This window comes from Ochotona curzoniae, unplaced genomic scaffold (genome assembly GCF_017591425.1).
Source record: "Ochotona curzoniae isolate NIBS_2020 unplaced genomic scaffold, NIBS_Ocur_1.0 contig_2599, whole genome shotgun sequence".
In the NCBI taxonomy this organism is placed as follows: domain Eukaryota; kingdom Metazoa; phylum Chordata; class Mammalia; order Lagomorpha; family Ochotonidae; genus Ochotona; species Ochotona curzoniae.
The window spans coordinates 11,188,035-11,201,282 of NW_024465520.1; the positions used below are offsets into that span (position 1 = coordinate 11,188,035).

The 13,248-nt window shown below is 42.5% G+C and overlaps 1 protein-coding gene across 2 annotated transcripts in view; it reads left to right on the forward strand.

Moving 5' to 3' along the window:
• Positions 1–10,510, forward strand: part of GMPS (guanine monophosphate synthase) — a 72,192-nt gene extending 61,682 nt beyond the window's left edge. For both annotated transcript variants that reach the window (XM_040974841.1, XM_040974842.1), the window contains 5 exons: positions 1,346–1,471; positions 4,045–4,160; positions 7,027–7,157; positions 8,172–8,344; positions 9,292–10,510. In XM_040974841.1, coding sequence (XP_040830775.1) covers positions 1,346–1,471; positions 4,045–4,160; positions 7,027–7,157; positions 8,172–8,344; positions 9,292–9,393 — 648 coding nt within the window. In that variant the 3' untranslated portion in view covers positions 9,394–10,510. The remainder of the gene's footprint in view (positions 1–1,345; positions 1,472–4,044; positions 4,161–7,026; positions 7,158–8,171; positions 8,345–9,291) is intronic.
• Positions 10,511–13,248: the final 2,738 nt, after the last annotated feature.

The window sequence follows — 13,248 nt, forward strand, 5'->3', positions numbered from 1 at the left end:
ACTGCATGGGAAAACAGTGTTTCAGATCAGAGTGCCTGGGTTCAGCATCCAGCTTCTCTGATGCAGACTCGGGAGGCACTGGGTGACTCAAGTGGGAGGCCTGATTTACATTCCTGGCTTGCAGCTCTGACCTCAGCTAGAGCTTCTGTTGGCATTGGGGATTGAAGCAGCAGTTCACAGCCCTCTGTCTCTGCTTCTCAAGCAGAATAAAAATCAAAGTGTTACCTAAATGCACGTAGTTAAGATAGTAGTAGCCAGGACTGGGCCAGGTATAGAAAAAGACCCGAGGACTCAGTCTGGGCCTCTGCTAACACCTGAGCTATCACCCACTGCTACCCAGGGTGGAACTAGTAGTGGAGCTGGGACTTGAACCCATGCATTGTAATAAAGAATGCAGATACCCAAGTAGTATCTTACTGCTGTGCCAAATGCCACTCCAGAGAACTGTTTTAAAGACCTGACTTCAGGGGAAGCAGAAAGAATCTCAGAACATGTGTCTGAGATACAAGTAGGGATGGGAAGTAAGGGTAAGTGGACTCTGTCATATGAAATGTAATCTCTTCTTTTTGGAATTTGGAAAAAGTTCTAAAAGCATGGGAAGCTGTAAAGGAGTTGATTTGAGTTACAGCATCTCGAGATACCTGTTTGCCAAGACAGTTTGATTTTGTGAAATATTCATATTGATCCTTAAGGAGAGCTTCTAAAAGAATAGATACAGAGGAATTTAAACCAATAAAAGGGGAAATAAATAAGCTTTCAGAAAGGACTAACTCCAAAGATGACAAGAGAAACACAAATGGCAAGACGAATAGAAATGACAGAATAAAACGTTAAATTCAGCATATCATTAAACTACAATTGAAGTAATGACCATTTCTATTTCTAAGACACAGATTGCAAAACTAGTTTAAAAATTTAAACCTATTTTGTATGGAGCAGTAAATTGGGAAAGTATAGTCTTTTCATAAGAGACTTTACTGGTAATATGGATATGAGGAATGGAAATAAAAGTTGGAAACCAGACACCAGGAAGATACACCAAGAGAAGGAAGTGAAGCTATATTAATTCCAGCAAAAATTGACTTTATGACAAAAGGTATTTGACTGAAGTGAGGTTGTTACTTGCTTGCAACAGGTGTCTAAAACCTTGATGTGTGTAATTCTGATCTGTGATTCTTAAATGCTGAGATTTAACTTTCCCGTCATAGCCCTGAGCCTCGGGAATGAATCTCTGGAGTAGGGTGCCTGGTGTGGCCTCCTGCTGTTCATCACTCGGGGTGCATAGATAAGGTAGAAACAGATGCCAAAGGACGAAAACTAAAAGCAGATTCTCTGGTTCTCTTAGCCTCATACGTTATTACAAAGAGTCAAAGCCTGCACTTCAGAAGAGGATCAAGAAAAACTGATGCAAATTACGAGTCTGCATTCCCTGAATGCCTTCCTGCTGCCAATTAAAACTGTGGGTGTACAGGTGAGTTGTGAATCCATTGACTTGCAACATAAGTTTCTGCAGTTTGCATAATATGTGAACACTGAAGAAGTAATTACTTAGGAAAATTAGAATATATGCCACATGTTTTAAAAAGCTAAATGGGCAATACTTTATAGCTTGATCATTAAGCCTGTGATTATAATTGTGTTGTTACACAAATTTAAGGAAAAAAGGGGGAGTTGAAGGAGGGAGGGAAGTATGGTTATGTTAGAATTGTTTCTATGAAATACATGAAATCTCAATCTGTTCTCTACATTAATAAAATTTTAAAGAAGAGAGCTGAATATCCAGGCCGAAGCTTTGTCATTACTCTATAAAGAGTATCTGAATTCTAACCAAGCATAAAAATTAAAAATAAAAAATCACCTGCAGTGCAGTTGGTTTGTTTCATTGTGCCCTGAAGGGCAGATAGAAGAACTCGGGTCCTCATTCAAGTGTGAAAAGCTGAATGTTTTTTTTTTTAACTGTAAACAGCCTCCCCTCCCCCACAATGAAAATCTCACACCATTTAGCTTGTGTTCCCTCTGCCAGTGTTTTTGTTTCTTCAGAATTCCAGCTCTTTCCCTTAACCTGAAGAACAGCTAATACTTCTTTCATATATATTATTCTTTCTAATTGTAAAGGCATATGAAAAAGGTACAGTTATATTTTAAAGTGCTAGTTGTACATATTAAGCACTTTTATTTTTGTGGTTCACCAGTAAGTTTTGGGGGATATATATTGGGCAGGTGGGGAATGAGATAAGTTCTTAGGAATGATTAGGCAAGGCATTTTGATTACAAAACTCTTGCTTCAACTGTCTAATTTAAAAGATTGATTTACTTATTTAAAAGGCAAAGCCAGGACGGAATCTGGGTAAGACTGGGTAGAGGTGGCGGTGTCTGGATCTCCCAGCCACGTGAATGTTTCTGGGAGAATCCGCTCTGGTCCAGCTTCCTGGTGGGAATTGTAGCTGCCTCTCCACTGCTTCCAGGTGGTGGGTGAATCCTGGCCTTGTGGGTGACCAAAGCACCAATGATGCTGGGCTTTGCCCACTGGCCGCCTGGTGATGAGCTCTGCTGTCTTGTGGGTGTGTAATCACTGCCTAGGGACATCCAAAGATAAGACCATTGTACATGTAGATTAGGAATGAATCCTGAGGGACACCCAGTTACATGGCCACTGTACTTGCATGTAAGCAAGGAGATTGAGACTTAATGATCTGCAGGGGAGAGACCAGAAGATCTGTATGGGTCAGACCAGTGCGCCAGCTCACATGGGTATCTTGAGTTGGGCCTGTTAGCATGAGACATTATTGACCACCCCATAGCACTTCACCCCACGGCAGTTCACGCAAAATCTCAGACTGGGGGCCTGTCTAGCAGGGCTAGATCCCTTTACTGAGTGTTGGAACGGGATGGGTCACATTAGGCTGGGCCATTACACTAACCAGCATGTAAGAGAACCAGGTCTCTGGGGGGGAATATGTGGGCCAAACCCTGTGGAAATACAAGTCCTGCTGGTTAGCTCAAGAGTTGGGATGGTGATGGGCTAAGCTAGGTGTTGTGACCATGGAACCTACCAACACTCACAGGTACAGGGACTGAGAATAGTCTGGGCAGGTCCAGGCTGCAGAACTCAAATGTACATCCTAAAACAGGGTGTGAAGTGGAGTGGGCCGGGCTGCAACATTCACCAGCTCTTCAAGGCCAAGATGGAGGGGCAGACTATGCCAGGCAAGGGCCTATCACCTACTGGCATGTATGAGATCTGGGTCTGGGAGTGGGTTGAGTGGGGTAGTTTAGGGAACTCCCTTAGTGGGTTATAGCTCTGGCTTGTGAGCATGTGGTCCAGGCCTGGGGGTCGGACAGGCTGGGCAAGGTAGCTCCAACTGTTGGCGAATGTGTGGGTTGGATTTGGAAGGGGGCTGACCAGGCACAGCCAAGCAAACCTTAATTCACAGGCAAGTGCAGAAACCAGGCTGGAGCACAGGTCATGCTGGGCTGAACCATCAAACCTACCGGTTTGCATGAGCCAGGAATGGGAGCAGATTGAGCAGAGCCAGGTTCTTGCACCTGCCAACAAGAGCTGGGACTGGGGACTGGTTGGGTCAGGCCAAGCTGCAGCATCCAAAGGCAAAGGCAGTTGAGGGATTATACTAAGTTGGGTCAGAACAACCGCTGGCACATGCAAGATCTATGTCAGGGAACAGGCCTGACTGGGAGCAAATTGTTTTTGTCTCACAGTTAAGTGCTTCGTTAATAAATTTGGGCAGATGTTTTTGCCAAAGTAAATGCCAGATCATTCTGGTTTTTAAAGGTGGATAGGTAGTTGGAATGAAAAGTCATTGGACCTATAACATATGTTAAATACTTGAAGTTTTTGTGCTGTTTTCATGATGTCTGAAATGATCCATATGAGATTTACTTACATCATTAGAGAAACATCCAGTTCATAATTTTATTTGAATAGTGTATTTTTGTTTAAAAACGACTTAATAGTGTTTCAGTGGATAAAATCTTTTGAATAGATCTTTAAAGTCGTGTAAAGCTGTTAAATATTTCTGTTTTCAGGGTGATTGTCGTTCCTACAGTTATGTGTGTGGAATCTCCAGTAAAGATGAACCTGACTGGGAATCTCTGATGTTCCTGGCGAGGCTTATTCCTCGGATGTGTCACAATATTAACAGGTGTGTCTAGGAGTTGGCAGTGGTATGAGTTTTAAGGATTTACTGACTTACTGGTTTCAAAGTCATAATAACAGAGACGAGAGGGAGTGCAACACTGTGAGTGTGAGAGAGATTGATGTTCAATCCACTGGTTCAATCCTCCAGATTGCCTCAGTGGCCATGCTGAATCCAGGAGCTCTGTCTGGTTCACCCACTTGGGTGGTAAAACCTAAACGCTTGGGGCATTTTCTGCTGCTTTGCCTTGGCCACTAACAGGGACCTGGATTTGAAGTGGAGCAGCTAGGATGTGAGTCGGTGGCTATATGGGATTACTGCATTACAGGTGCTGGCTTTACCTGCTGTGCTACAATGCTGGCCCCAAGGATTTGTGTTTTTAAGAGCCTCCACTGGGGCCTGGCATGATGGCTCAGTTGGCTTGTCATCCACATCCAAGCACTGTATTGTGTACAGTTTGTCTCCTGGCCTCTCTGCTTCTCATCCAGCTCCCTGCATGTGTCCGGGGAGAGCAATGGAGGATGACGCACAGCCTTGGGATGTGGTACCCATGAGGGAGACCCTGAGAAGGCTCCTGGCTCCTGGCTTCGGATTGGTTCAGCTCTGGCCATTGTGGCCATTTGTGGAGTAAACCAGTGGATGGAAAATCTTCTCTCTAAATCTGCCTTTTCAATTATAGTAAAAAAAATTGTAAAAAAAATATCTTCCATTAACTAAGGCAAAAGTGTAGGTAGAGGTACATGATGTTTTATAGTGAATAGCTGTAATTATGGTTTAAATATGCACTCTGTTCACAGTAATAACTGATTTCTGTTTTGATATTTTATCACAGTGTTATTTGTTTATTTTTAAAAATGAGTTAAAGGAGAAGTATTTTTCTTTTGGAATAAGAAATTGTCTTGAAAAGGTTTATTGTTTTGAAAGGCAGATAAAGGAGGGTTTATTTTATTACCTTGCTTACTCCCCAAGTGGGCACAACGGCTAGAGCTGGACCAGGGTGAGGCCGGGAGCCTGCATCTCCACCCAGGCTCCTCACATGCTGGGCAGTGGCCCCAGTGCCAGGCTCAGCTTCCACTGCGTTCCCAGCCATGTGAGCAGGGAGCTGGATCAGGAATGGAGCACCTGAGATTTGGGCAGGCACTTAAATTGGATGTGAGCCTGCTAGACCACAGCACCAATGTAACATTATTCAAGGTAGCTGTGAAACAGTTAGCAGGTAACATGTTAGCTGTTGGGTTTATGCTAACACCTTTTAAGTCTCAGGATTGACAAGTGTTTGCTGGTTATAGAAGTAAAGGTAGAGATTGGTTAACAGTATTTCGAAAAAAAACCAGAATTAAGCATATGCCAGATACTGTTAAAATGGCTATATTTAAAGTATACCTTATATTTTTTCAAATATCATTTTCATCTCATTTCTACATTACTTTCTTTTTAAAGCTATATTTTGTTTATCGGAAAGGCATGTGTGGGGGAGGCGAGTTTTCTATCTGCTGAAACGCTTCATTTCGTTGTCCCTTACGGAGCCGAAAACATTTCTTGTTCAGTACCAGACTGCTAATTTAACATTCTGGTTTCACACTTGTTGCCTTCTTCAGGTTTTTCCAGGGGTGTCAGTTAAAAACCAAAAAGAATTATTGTAGAATTTATTTTACTCACATGTGTGGCAGAAATTAGAAACTTACTTGGTATTATTCACCTTATAGTGCCCCAGCCAGAGCAAGCTCTCCCCAGTGTGCACAAGCCTGCTGAAGGAGTTCATGAGTCTACTGCAGAACTTCCCATGTGCCAAAAAATAAATTACAGTATGAAATGATAAATTTGCAATTGTTTCTGACAAATTTCATCTGTGTCCTTTTATGTGCTGGTTTCTCCCCGTTTTGCGTTCTGTTTGCGTATCTTTCCCTTTTCCCACGCTTGCTTCTTTCTCAAGAGAAAACAAGATACCTAACAAGCAGCAGAAAAAAAAAAATTTAAATATGATCTTAGCAAACTGTTAGAGAAGACTTAGTGGACAGAGTTCAGATTATCATCATTATTGACTTGGAACTTTTTTGGAAATTGGAATTTTAGGATAATTTTTCTATTTTGTCCTAATACAGATGAGGGAGTTTCTGTACTGAGAGGAATTGTTGCATTATACTGTGCTTTTCGGTGTAAATGGCTGTTTGTTCCCTTGTGATCTGCCTGCAAAAAGATAAGGTTCAGGCATTCTCTTAAGTAGTGATTTTTCTTTGAATGATGTTTGCGCTGCAGGAGTGAAGGTGTTGTTGGGAGATGCATGCCTTGCTTGCCTGGCGCGACACCAAAGCCTTCCTCTGCTCTGTTGCGTTTGGGAGGAGGCATCGCCCATCGGTGGTAGTGCTGGTTTTGCAGTGAGGGTCCCTCCTCGCCTCTCGCCAGTGTCTCACGTTGGTTCGCAGTCAGCGTAATAGCTTGTCCTCCTTTGTTTTACCTTGTTCTGCTTTCTTCCTGTATGTCTGGTTTCCCAAGTTTCTGTGTTGTTGAAAAGGCTCACCAGTCATTGGCTTAGGGTCCTCTAATCCAGCATAGTTTTGTCTTGATTATATCCTCAAAGACCTTGTTTCCACTTGTAGGGGATGTGAGTTTCGGAGGATACTCTTCAGCAGAGTGTGCTATGTCAGGGAGGGTTGTGCATAGTGACGTGTGTTTTTTACGTGGTAAGATCTTGCCGTTTCTGAAAACACACCCTGAGAATGGTATATAGAACATAGACTTCCCCAGAATCCTGCTTGGAGAGGTGAAATGGGTAAGAAAGAGGCCTGCACATAAACGAGAAGAATGCTGTTACTGGGTGTGTCTTGTTTCTCACAGTAAAACCTTTTCTGTGTCTTTCCCTGTTTCCTTTCAGGGTTGTCTATGTATTTGGTCCACCAGTGAAAGAGCCTCCTACAGATGTTACTCCCACTTTCCTGACCACGGGGGTGCTCAGCACTCTACGGCAGGCTGATTTTGAGGCACATAACATTCTCAGGGAGTCTGGTAAGTTGCTTGTGTGACTTCTCCCTGTGTGCTATAACTAGTTTTTGCCATTAAGATTTTTAGCAGATGAATGTGGTGTTGGGTTGTTAGATGCTTTTATTTAATTCAGTGAGGGTATTTACTGTGCTACCATCCAAATACAATGTTTTCACCTTTGTTAGCATATGTAGAGAAGCAAAAATTGTGTCTGTTCAGGTAGCAGCTGAGGTCCAACGGTGCCATTACTGCCCGTCTTGTTTCAGTTCTCATTTGTAGACAAGATTCCTTTTCTGTGGCATTTTTGATGTTGTTTTTTGTATTTTCATAATTTTTCCTAATGACACTTCCATTTTATTTAATTATTTTTTAAAGATTTATTTTTATTGAAAAGTCAGATATACAGAGAGAAGGGGAGATAGGAAGATCTTCCATCTGATGATTGACTCTCCAAGTGGCCACAAAAGCTGCAGCTGAGCCAATCTGAAGCCAGGAGCCTGGAGCCTCCTCTGGGCATTCCAAACAGGCACAAGGTCTCAAGGCTTTGGGCCATCCCCTACTGCTTTCCCAGGCCACAGCAGGGAGCTGGATGGGAAGTGGGACAGCCAGGACATGAAGCAGCGCCCACATAGGATCCCAGTGTGTGCAAGGCGAGGACATTAGCTGCCAGGCTACCACCCTGGGATCGAGTTTTCTAGGCGTAGTGTTGAAGTTTGCTTAGTTCCCAAGTACAACAGTGCTGTACTTTACAGAAAAAAAATCTGTTTGACAAACTTTAACTCAGATATGCGTTAACTGTGCTGTGGTTCTAAACTCACTGTTAACAAATCTGCAGTAAAATTTCAGCAAGGTATCTTTGAACAGAAAGGCACACGAAACGAAGTTAGGTGTTGATTAGTTGATGAAAATGTCATTCACAAGACTCAGCCATGCTCCCCTGGGAGAACCTTGCATGTGGTCTGGACACTGGAGTAATTGAGTAGAACAGGCCGTGGGGCTTCGTGGTGTGTGGTTGATTCTGCGTCTTCCTTCCTCCAGGGTATGCTGGCAAAATCAGCCAGATGCCGGTGATCTTGACACCTTTGCATTTTGACCGGGACCCACTTCAGAAGCAGCCCTCGTGCCAGAGATCTGTGGTCATTCGCACCTTTATTACTAGTGACTTTATGACGGGTATCCCTGCGACACCTGGCAACGAGATCCCTGTGGAGGTAGTGCCTGAATGGTTTTCTAATGTACACTTTCCAGGACCTCGTTCTGTGATGCCAGGGATGAAATAGGTGATGACAGTTCTGACATTTCTGGATTTGCCTCTCCATTCGTAAGATAGGATATTTATTTATCTATTTATTTGTGTGTGTATTTTTGCCACCACATAAGTAATCGTTTATATTGCAGCAGGAAAGGGCCTTGAATTGAATATACCTCCCAGTTTCTGTGACTGGAGAAAAGTTGTCAGATGCAATCTCTAATCTGGTCTTTCTGACTTCCCAGCAAGAAATTAAACTTTAGGCGTAAAGAGTTAGAAATAAATATTTAGGAATTGCCTGATATTCTACCTGCTGTTAATCTTAATTTCCTTTTTTTTGTATCTCTTTTTTCCTTTTCCTTTATCCCTTTGTCAAAGTGTTCCAAAGAAGCTGTGTGTATAAACATGTAATACTGAAAGTGAGTTATGCTGGGGCTTGTGGCTTAGCATCTGATTTCCCCATGATTCATGCTTGCCGAATTGCTGGCCGTTCACCGTACCAGGCCATGCTCTCCTGTATTCTTGACAGTGATTGCTACTGTGCTGTCTGTTACTGTGGGGGCTTCAGTGCTCAAGCCACAGGTAGTTTGCAAAGCGTTGGCTGGAGCACACATAGAACTTCTTACTCTTGGATACCACAGCTGTGCTAAGTGTGTTATTAAGTGCTTTTTTGTGACTCAACAAAGAATACGACTTGCAAAATAGTATGTGTGCATGGGCCACACTTTGAGTAGTACTAAGGTTGTTGTAATGTCCAGTATGAAGATGAATAGGTTCATTATATGAGATTAACCATCCCTATATCCCTATACCTGATGGGACAATAGTGAAAGGAGTTTCTGTGTTAATATTACACGTTGGACACAGGCGATCCTGACTCCTTATTTATCATCTTTGTTTCTATCACAGGTGGTGTTAAAGATGGTCACTGAGATAAAGAAGATCCCTGGTATTTCTCGGATTATGTATGACTTAACGTCAAAGCCCCCGGGAACCACTGAGTGGGAGTAATAAACTAATGTGCTGTCAGAGTCCTGCGTGCAGTATACAGTGATTAGAAATCATCCTTACTATTGACATGCAGTGCTGTGAAAACAGTTCATGGAGCAGCTACATCACATCCAGAGTTGTCTGCAGCTTAAGAGCTGGGTTGGGGATAGCTTAAGGGATTAAAGAGTTTGTACGGGTAAATAATCACGCACCATCGCCTACACTCAGACAGGGTGACAACTGCTTTGTCTACCTGGCTGTTTTGTTTTTTAATGTGAACCCATTGGTGCTTTGACGTCTCTGTGGTGATGTGGGAAGGAGGGTGAGGTAATGGATGGGAAGCAGTAGAGGAGTTCTTTCTGCCTGCTCGTTTCTCTGAGGTGTTAGGCACACCCATCGAATAAGTAATTTCATTTTTCCAGTGGGTGAGGAAGAGACGATGTAGCAGATAATGGGATAGGTGGGCTGTCTTAGCCAGTTGGGAGGACGCTGAAGCTATAAAATGTAAGGTACCATTAGAGAGGCACACACAGGACTTGGTTCACATACTTCAGAGCTTTGTAAATCGCAGCCATGGAAAGAAGAAATGGTCTTAGTGTCTAGGAGTGATCTTTAAATGTTTTCAAGCCGTGCTGCACAGAGATGCCGTGTTGCTCATCTTCCCCTTTTCTGTGAGTTGTGCGTCCTTCCAACAGCCTTACATTACCAGCTTCAGAGCTGTGCATAGAAAGCTCTCTCCTCAGAAGGGACTTTGGCTGATGTCTGTGGTGTTGTGCAGGTGCTTCTCTTTTTTGCTTGATGAGAAGAGCGGCTGAGACCACAGAAGGCACAGCACATGCCTGCAGCTTACGGAGAGAAGTGTTTGTATCATCTAGGAAAGGTGAAAAATGAGCCCTTAAGCCTGATGTGTTGGCAGGCTTAGAACTGGGTTCAGGAGTCTGACTACTCTGGATCCGTGAATAATATTTGGTGATCCAGATGATTCAAGACCTGGTTAAGGACTCATTTTCATTGCCACTGGGTTCCAGCAGTTGCCACTTCGTACTTGTTCAAGTATCTCCTTTATTTAGATCCAAAATTTTGAGATTCAGTATTAGATAACAAAAAGTGATGGCTGGCAGAAGTTGTCTTGCATTCTGACTGATCTGGAGGAATCTGCTACTGGATGAGCAATGGAGGAGCACCTGTCTGTTGTAACAGATACCTGTGTGACACAAAGGAGTGTTTGACTTCTGTAAAACTTGAAGACTTCATCATCTTGTTGAGGAGGTACTCATTACTGCGTTCTGGAAATAGAATGTGCTAGGGGGTTGGTTTAGAGTCATGTTATTTTAGAACTAGATAGTTAACCTGCAAAATGCTTACAAACTGATGGCAGTATATGTTTATGTGAAAAAATTCTAGAAAAATTTCTTAAGATTTTTTTTCTAATCCCAACAAACAATAGGAATCTAGGGAAAATGAATAGTAAGGATCTTTTTTCCTTGAAGTATGTCCTATGGAACACCACTCCACTGAGATGGACCAATTGAAGAATATGGCTTAGGTAGTCATATATTAGTTTGAGATATTCTGCTGATTTTAGAGATTCAAGGTGTGTTGTGTACGTTCAATGTTTGAGAAACCGACGTTAAAAACAGATGTTAACTTTGCTTATTAACTGAGTGTTTTCCTGATATGTGCCTGTTACATACATTTTTTGTAATTCTGATATTGAGCAAATTAGTTCTGTAAAATATCCACATTTTATGGTTTTAAAACAATCTAAATTTTCTGAAATTCAGAAATTACTAATATTTAGTAGTTGTTTTCCTTCGCACAGCTTTGCTTTGCACCGTACAGTGTTGCAGTGTTTCATCTGAGCCACTGAGAAAAACTAAGGTTACAATTGTATTATACAGTTACAGAAACAAGCTCAGCTTACCTGTTACCTAACAGTTTCAGAATTAAAAGACAGATTTCCGTAGTCACACTTGTCTTTTTCATTGAGTGTATTCTAGTGCCTTAAACTCTATGGACATTTGTTTTAAGTTGATTTTAATGTATTTGAAAAGTAGATGATGGAGAGAAGGAGGGATGGTGGTGGGAGGAGTCTTTCATGTGCTGTTTAATTCCCACATGTTGGCAACAACCAGGGCTAGGCGAAGCCAAGGCCTGGAACCTGTGGAATTCCATCTGGGAATCTTACGCTGCTGGTGGTAGGGCCCCAAGTGCTTGAGCCTTCAGCTGCTGCCTCCCAGAGTGTCCATTAGCAGGAAGGTGAATCAGAAGTAGAGGTGGAGCTCCAGTAGCTTTCCCAAGGCTGAACTGCTGCAACACAGCACTTAGCTCTGGGGTGATTGTTTTTGACCAAGACTGGAATGTTGACTACCTATATCATTACTGGTTATCCGGAGTAGATCACACTTCATTCTTATCACTGCCTATTTGGGGCGTGTCTGCATGTAAGTGGGTTTTGCTTCTTTGTTTCTTTGTAGCTAGTAGGAGGTTATGATAGGTGAGTTAGAGCATCATTTATTCTTATGATTGTCAGACACAAAAGAATTTTTGAGAACCAGATACCCAGTCCACCTGTGATGATTAGATCTGTTGGCAGTAACAGCCTGGCATAATTTCTGGGAAAAGCCTTAGCTGCAAAAGAGAAGGGTCATAGTGTCTTCTTACCACCTTTTCCCCCATCCTTTAAAGTCAGTAGCCAAAGGACATCATCGTCCCTCCCTGAGAAGCTGATCTAATGAATAACTTGGCTTTTAGTTCTGGAGAAGGAAAGCTTTGCCATTAGGTGAGCAGGTGTGTGCGTTAGTGCTGTCACCTGATAAACAGTAGGTGTGTGAGCCTCAGGTCATGTGCTTATGAACCAAAAAAGCAGCGTTAAATTCACAAAGCTAGATCAGCCCTCAATTCTTAATAAGAAATCAACAACAGAATGGAGAAATGAAAGTTTTAAAAAAGGATTTTTAAAAATGCTTTTTTATCAAGGGTAAATATCAATGCATTGTAAAATCAAATATTATTTTTTGAAACTGGCATAAATCAGTGTAGTTTGGCTGCTTGAGACTCTTCTGCAGTGTCGTAACACTTAGAATACTCACTGAAGTGTTCCAGTAGCAGTCTCGTTAAAGCTTGGGAAATCCAGCAGAAGAGGCGCTGGCTTTAACATTAGTGAAAAGCTACAAGTTAACATTCTATTTCCTGAACCTTCCACCTTTTTGTACTGCTCCCCGTCCCATGTACTTCCTCACTGTTGGGAATTCCCGTTAGAATTACCCAAGTGAATTTCCTGTTCTCTCCTTGTCGATCAGAAACAGATTTTCTTTGGAAAACACTCCTTCCTGGGGTTGTTGAGAGGAAACCTGGTTATGTTTTCGCTGTTGCAAGGCTTTCACCTTCATATTGGTGACATTGCTTGCTCTTATATTCTTGAAGGTTTCATTTAATGACAAGTGAAGAGATGTACCTGAGAGTTCAGATACCCCGAAGGTTTGGAGTTGGTATCTTAAGAGTGCCAGGTTTTCTGCTAAACCCAAACATTCCCCACCCCCCCACTTTTTTTTTTTTTTCAATTTATCCACTTTTATTGAAAAGGTAAATTGACAAGAGGACAGAGAGAGAAAGATCTTCCATCTGCTGAGCCCCAAGTGGCTGCGTCTCAGAGCTGAGCTGATCTGAAGCGAGGAGTCTCTTCCTGGTTTCCCACACAGGTGCAAGGTCCCAAGGCTTTGGACCATCCTCTACTGCTTTCCCAGACCACAAGTAGGGAACTGGAAGGGAAAAGAAAAGTGAAGCATCTGGGACACAAACCAGTTCCCATAAGGGATCCCTGTATGTGCAAGGCGAGGATTTAAGCTGCTACACTACCGCACCAGGTTAAATTAA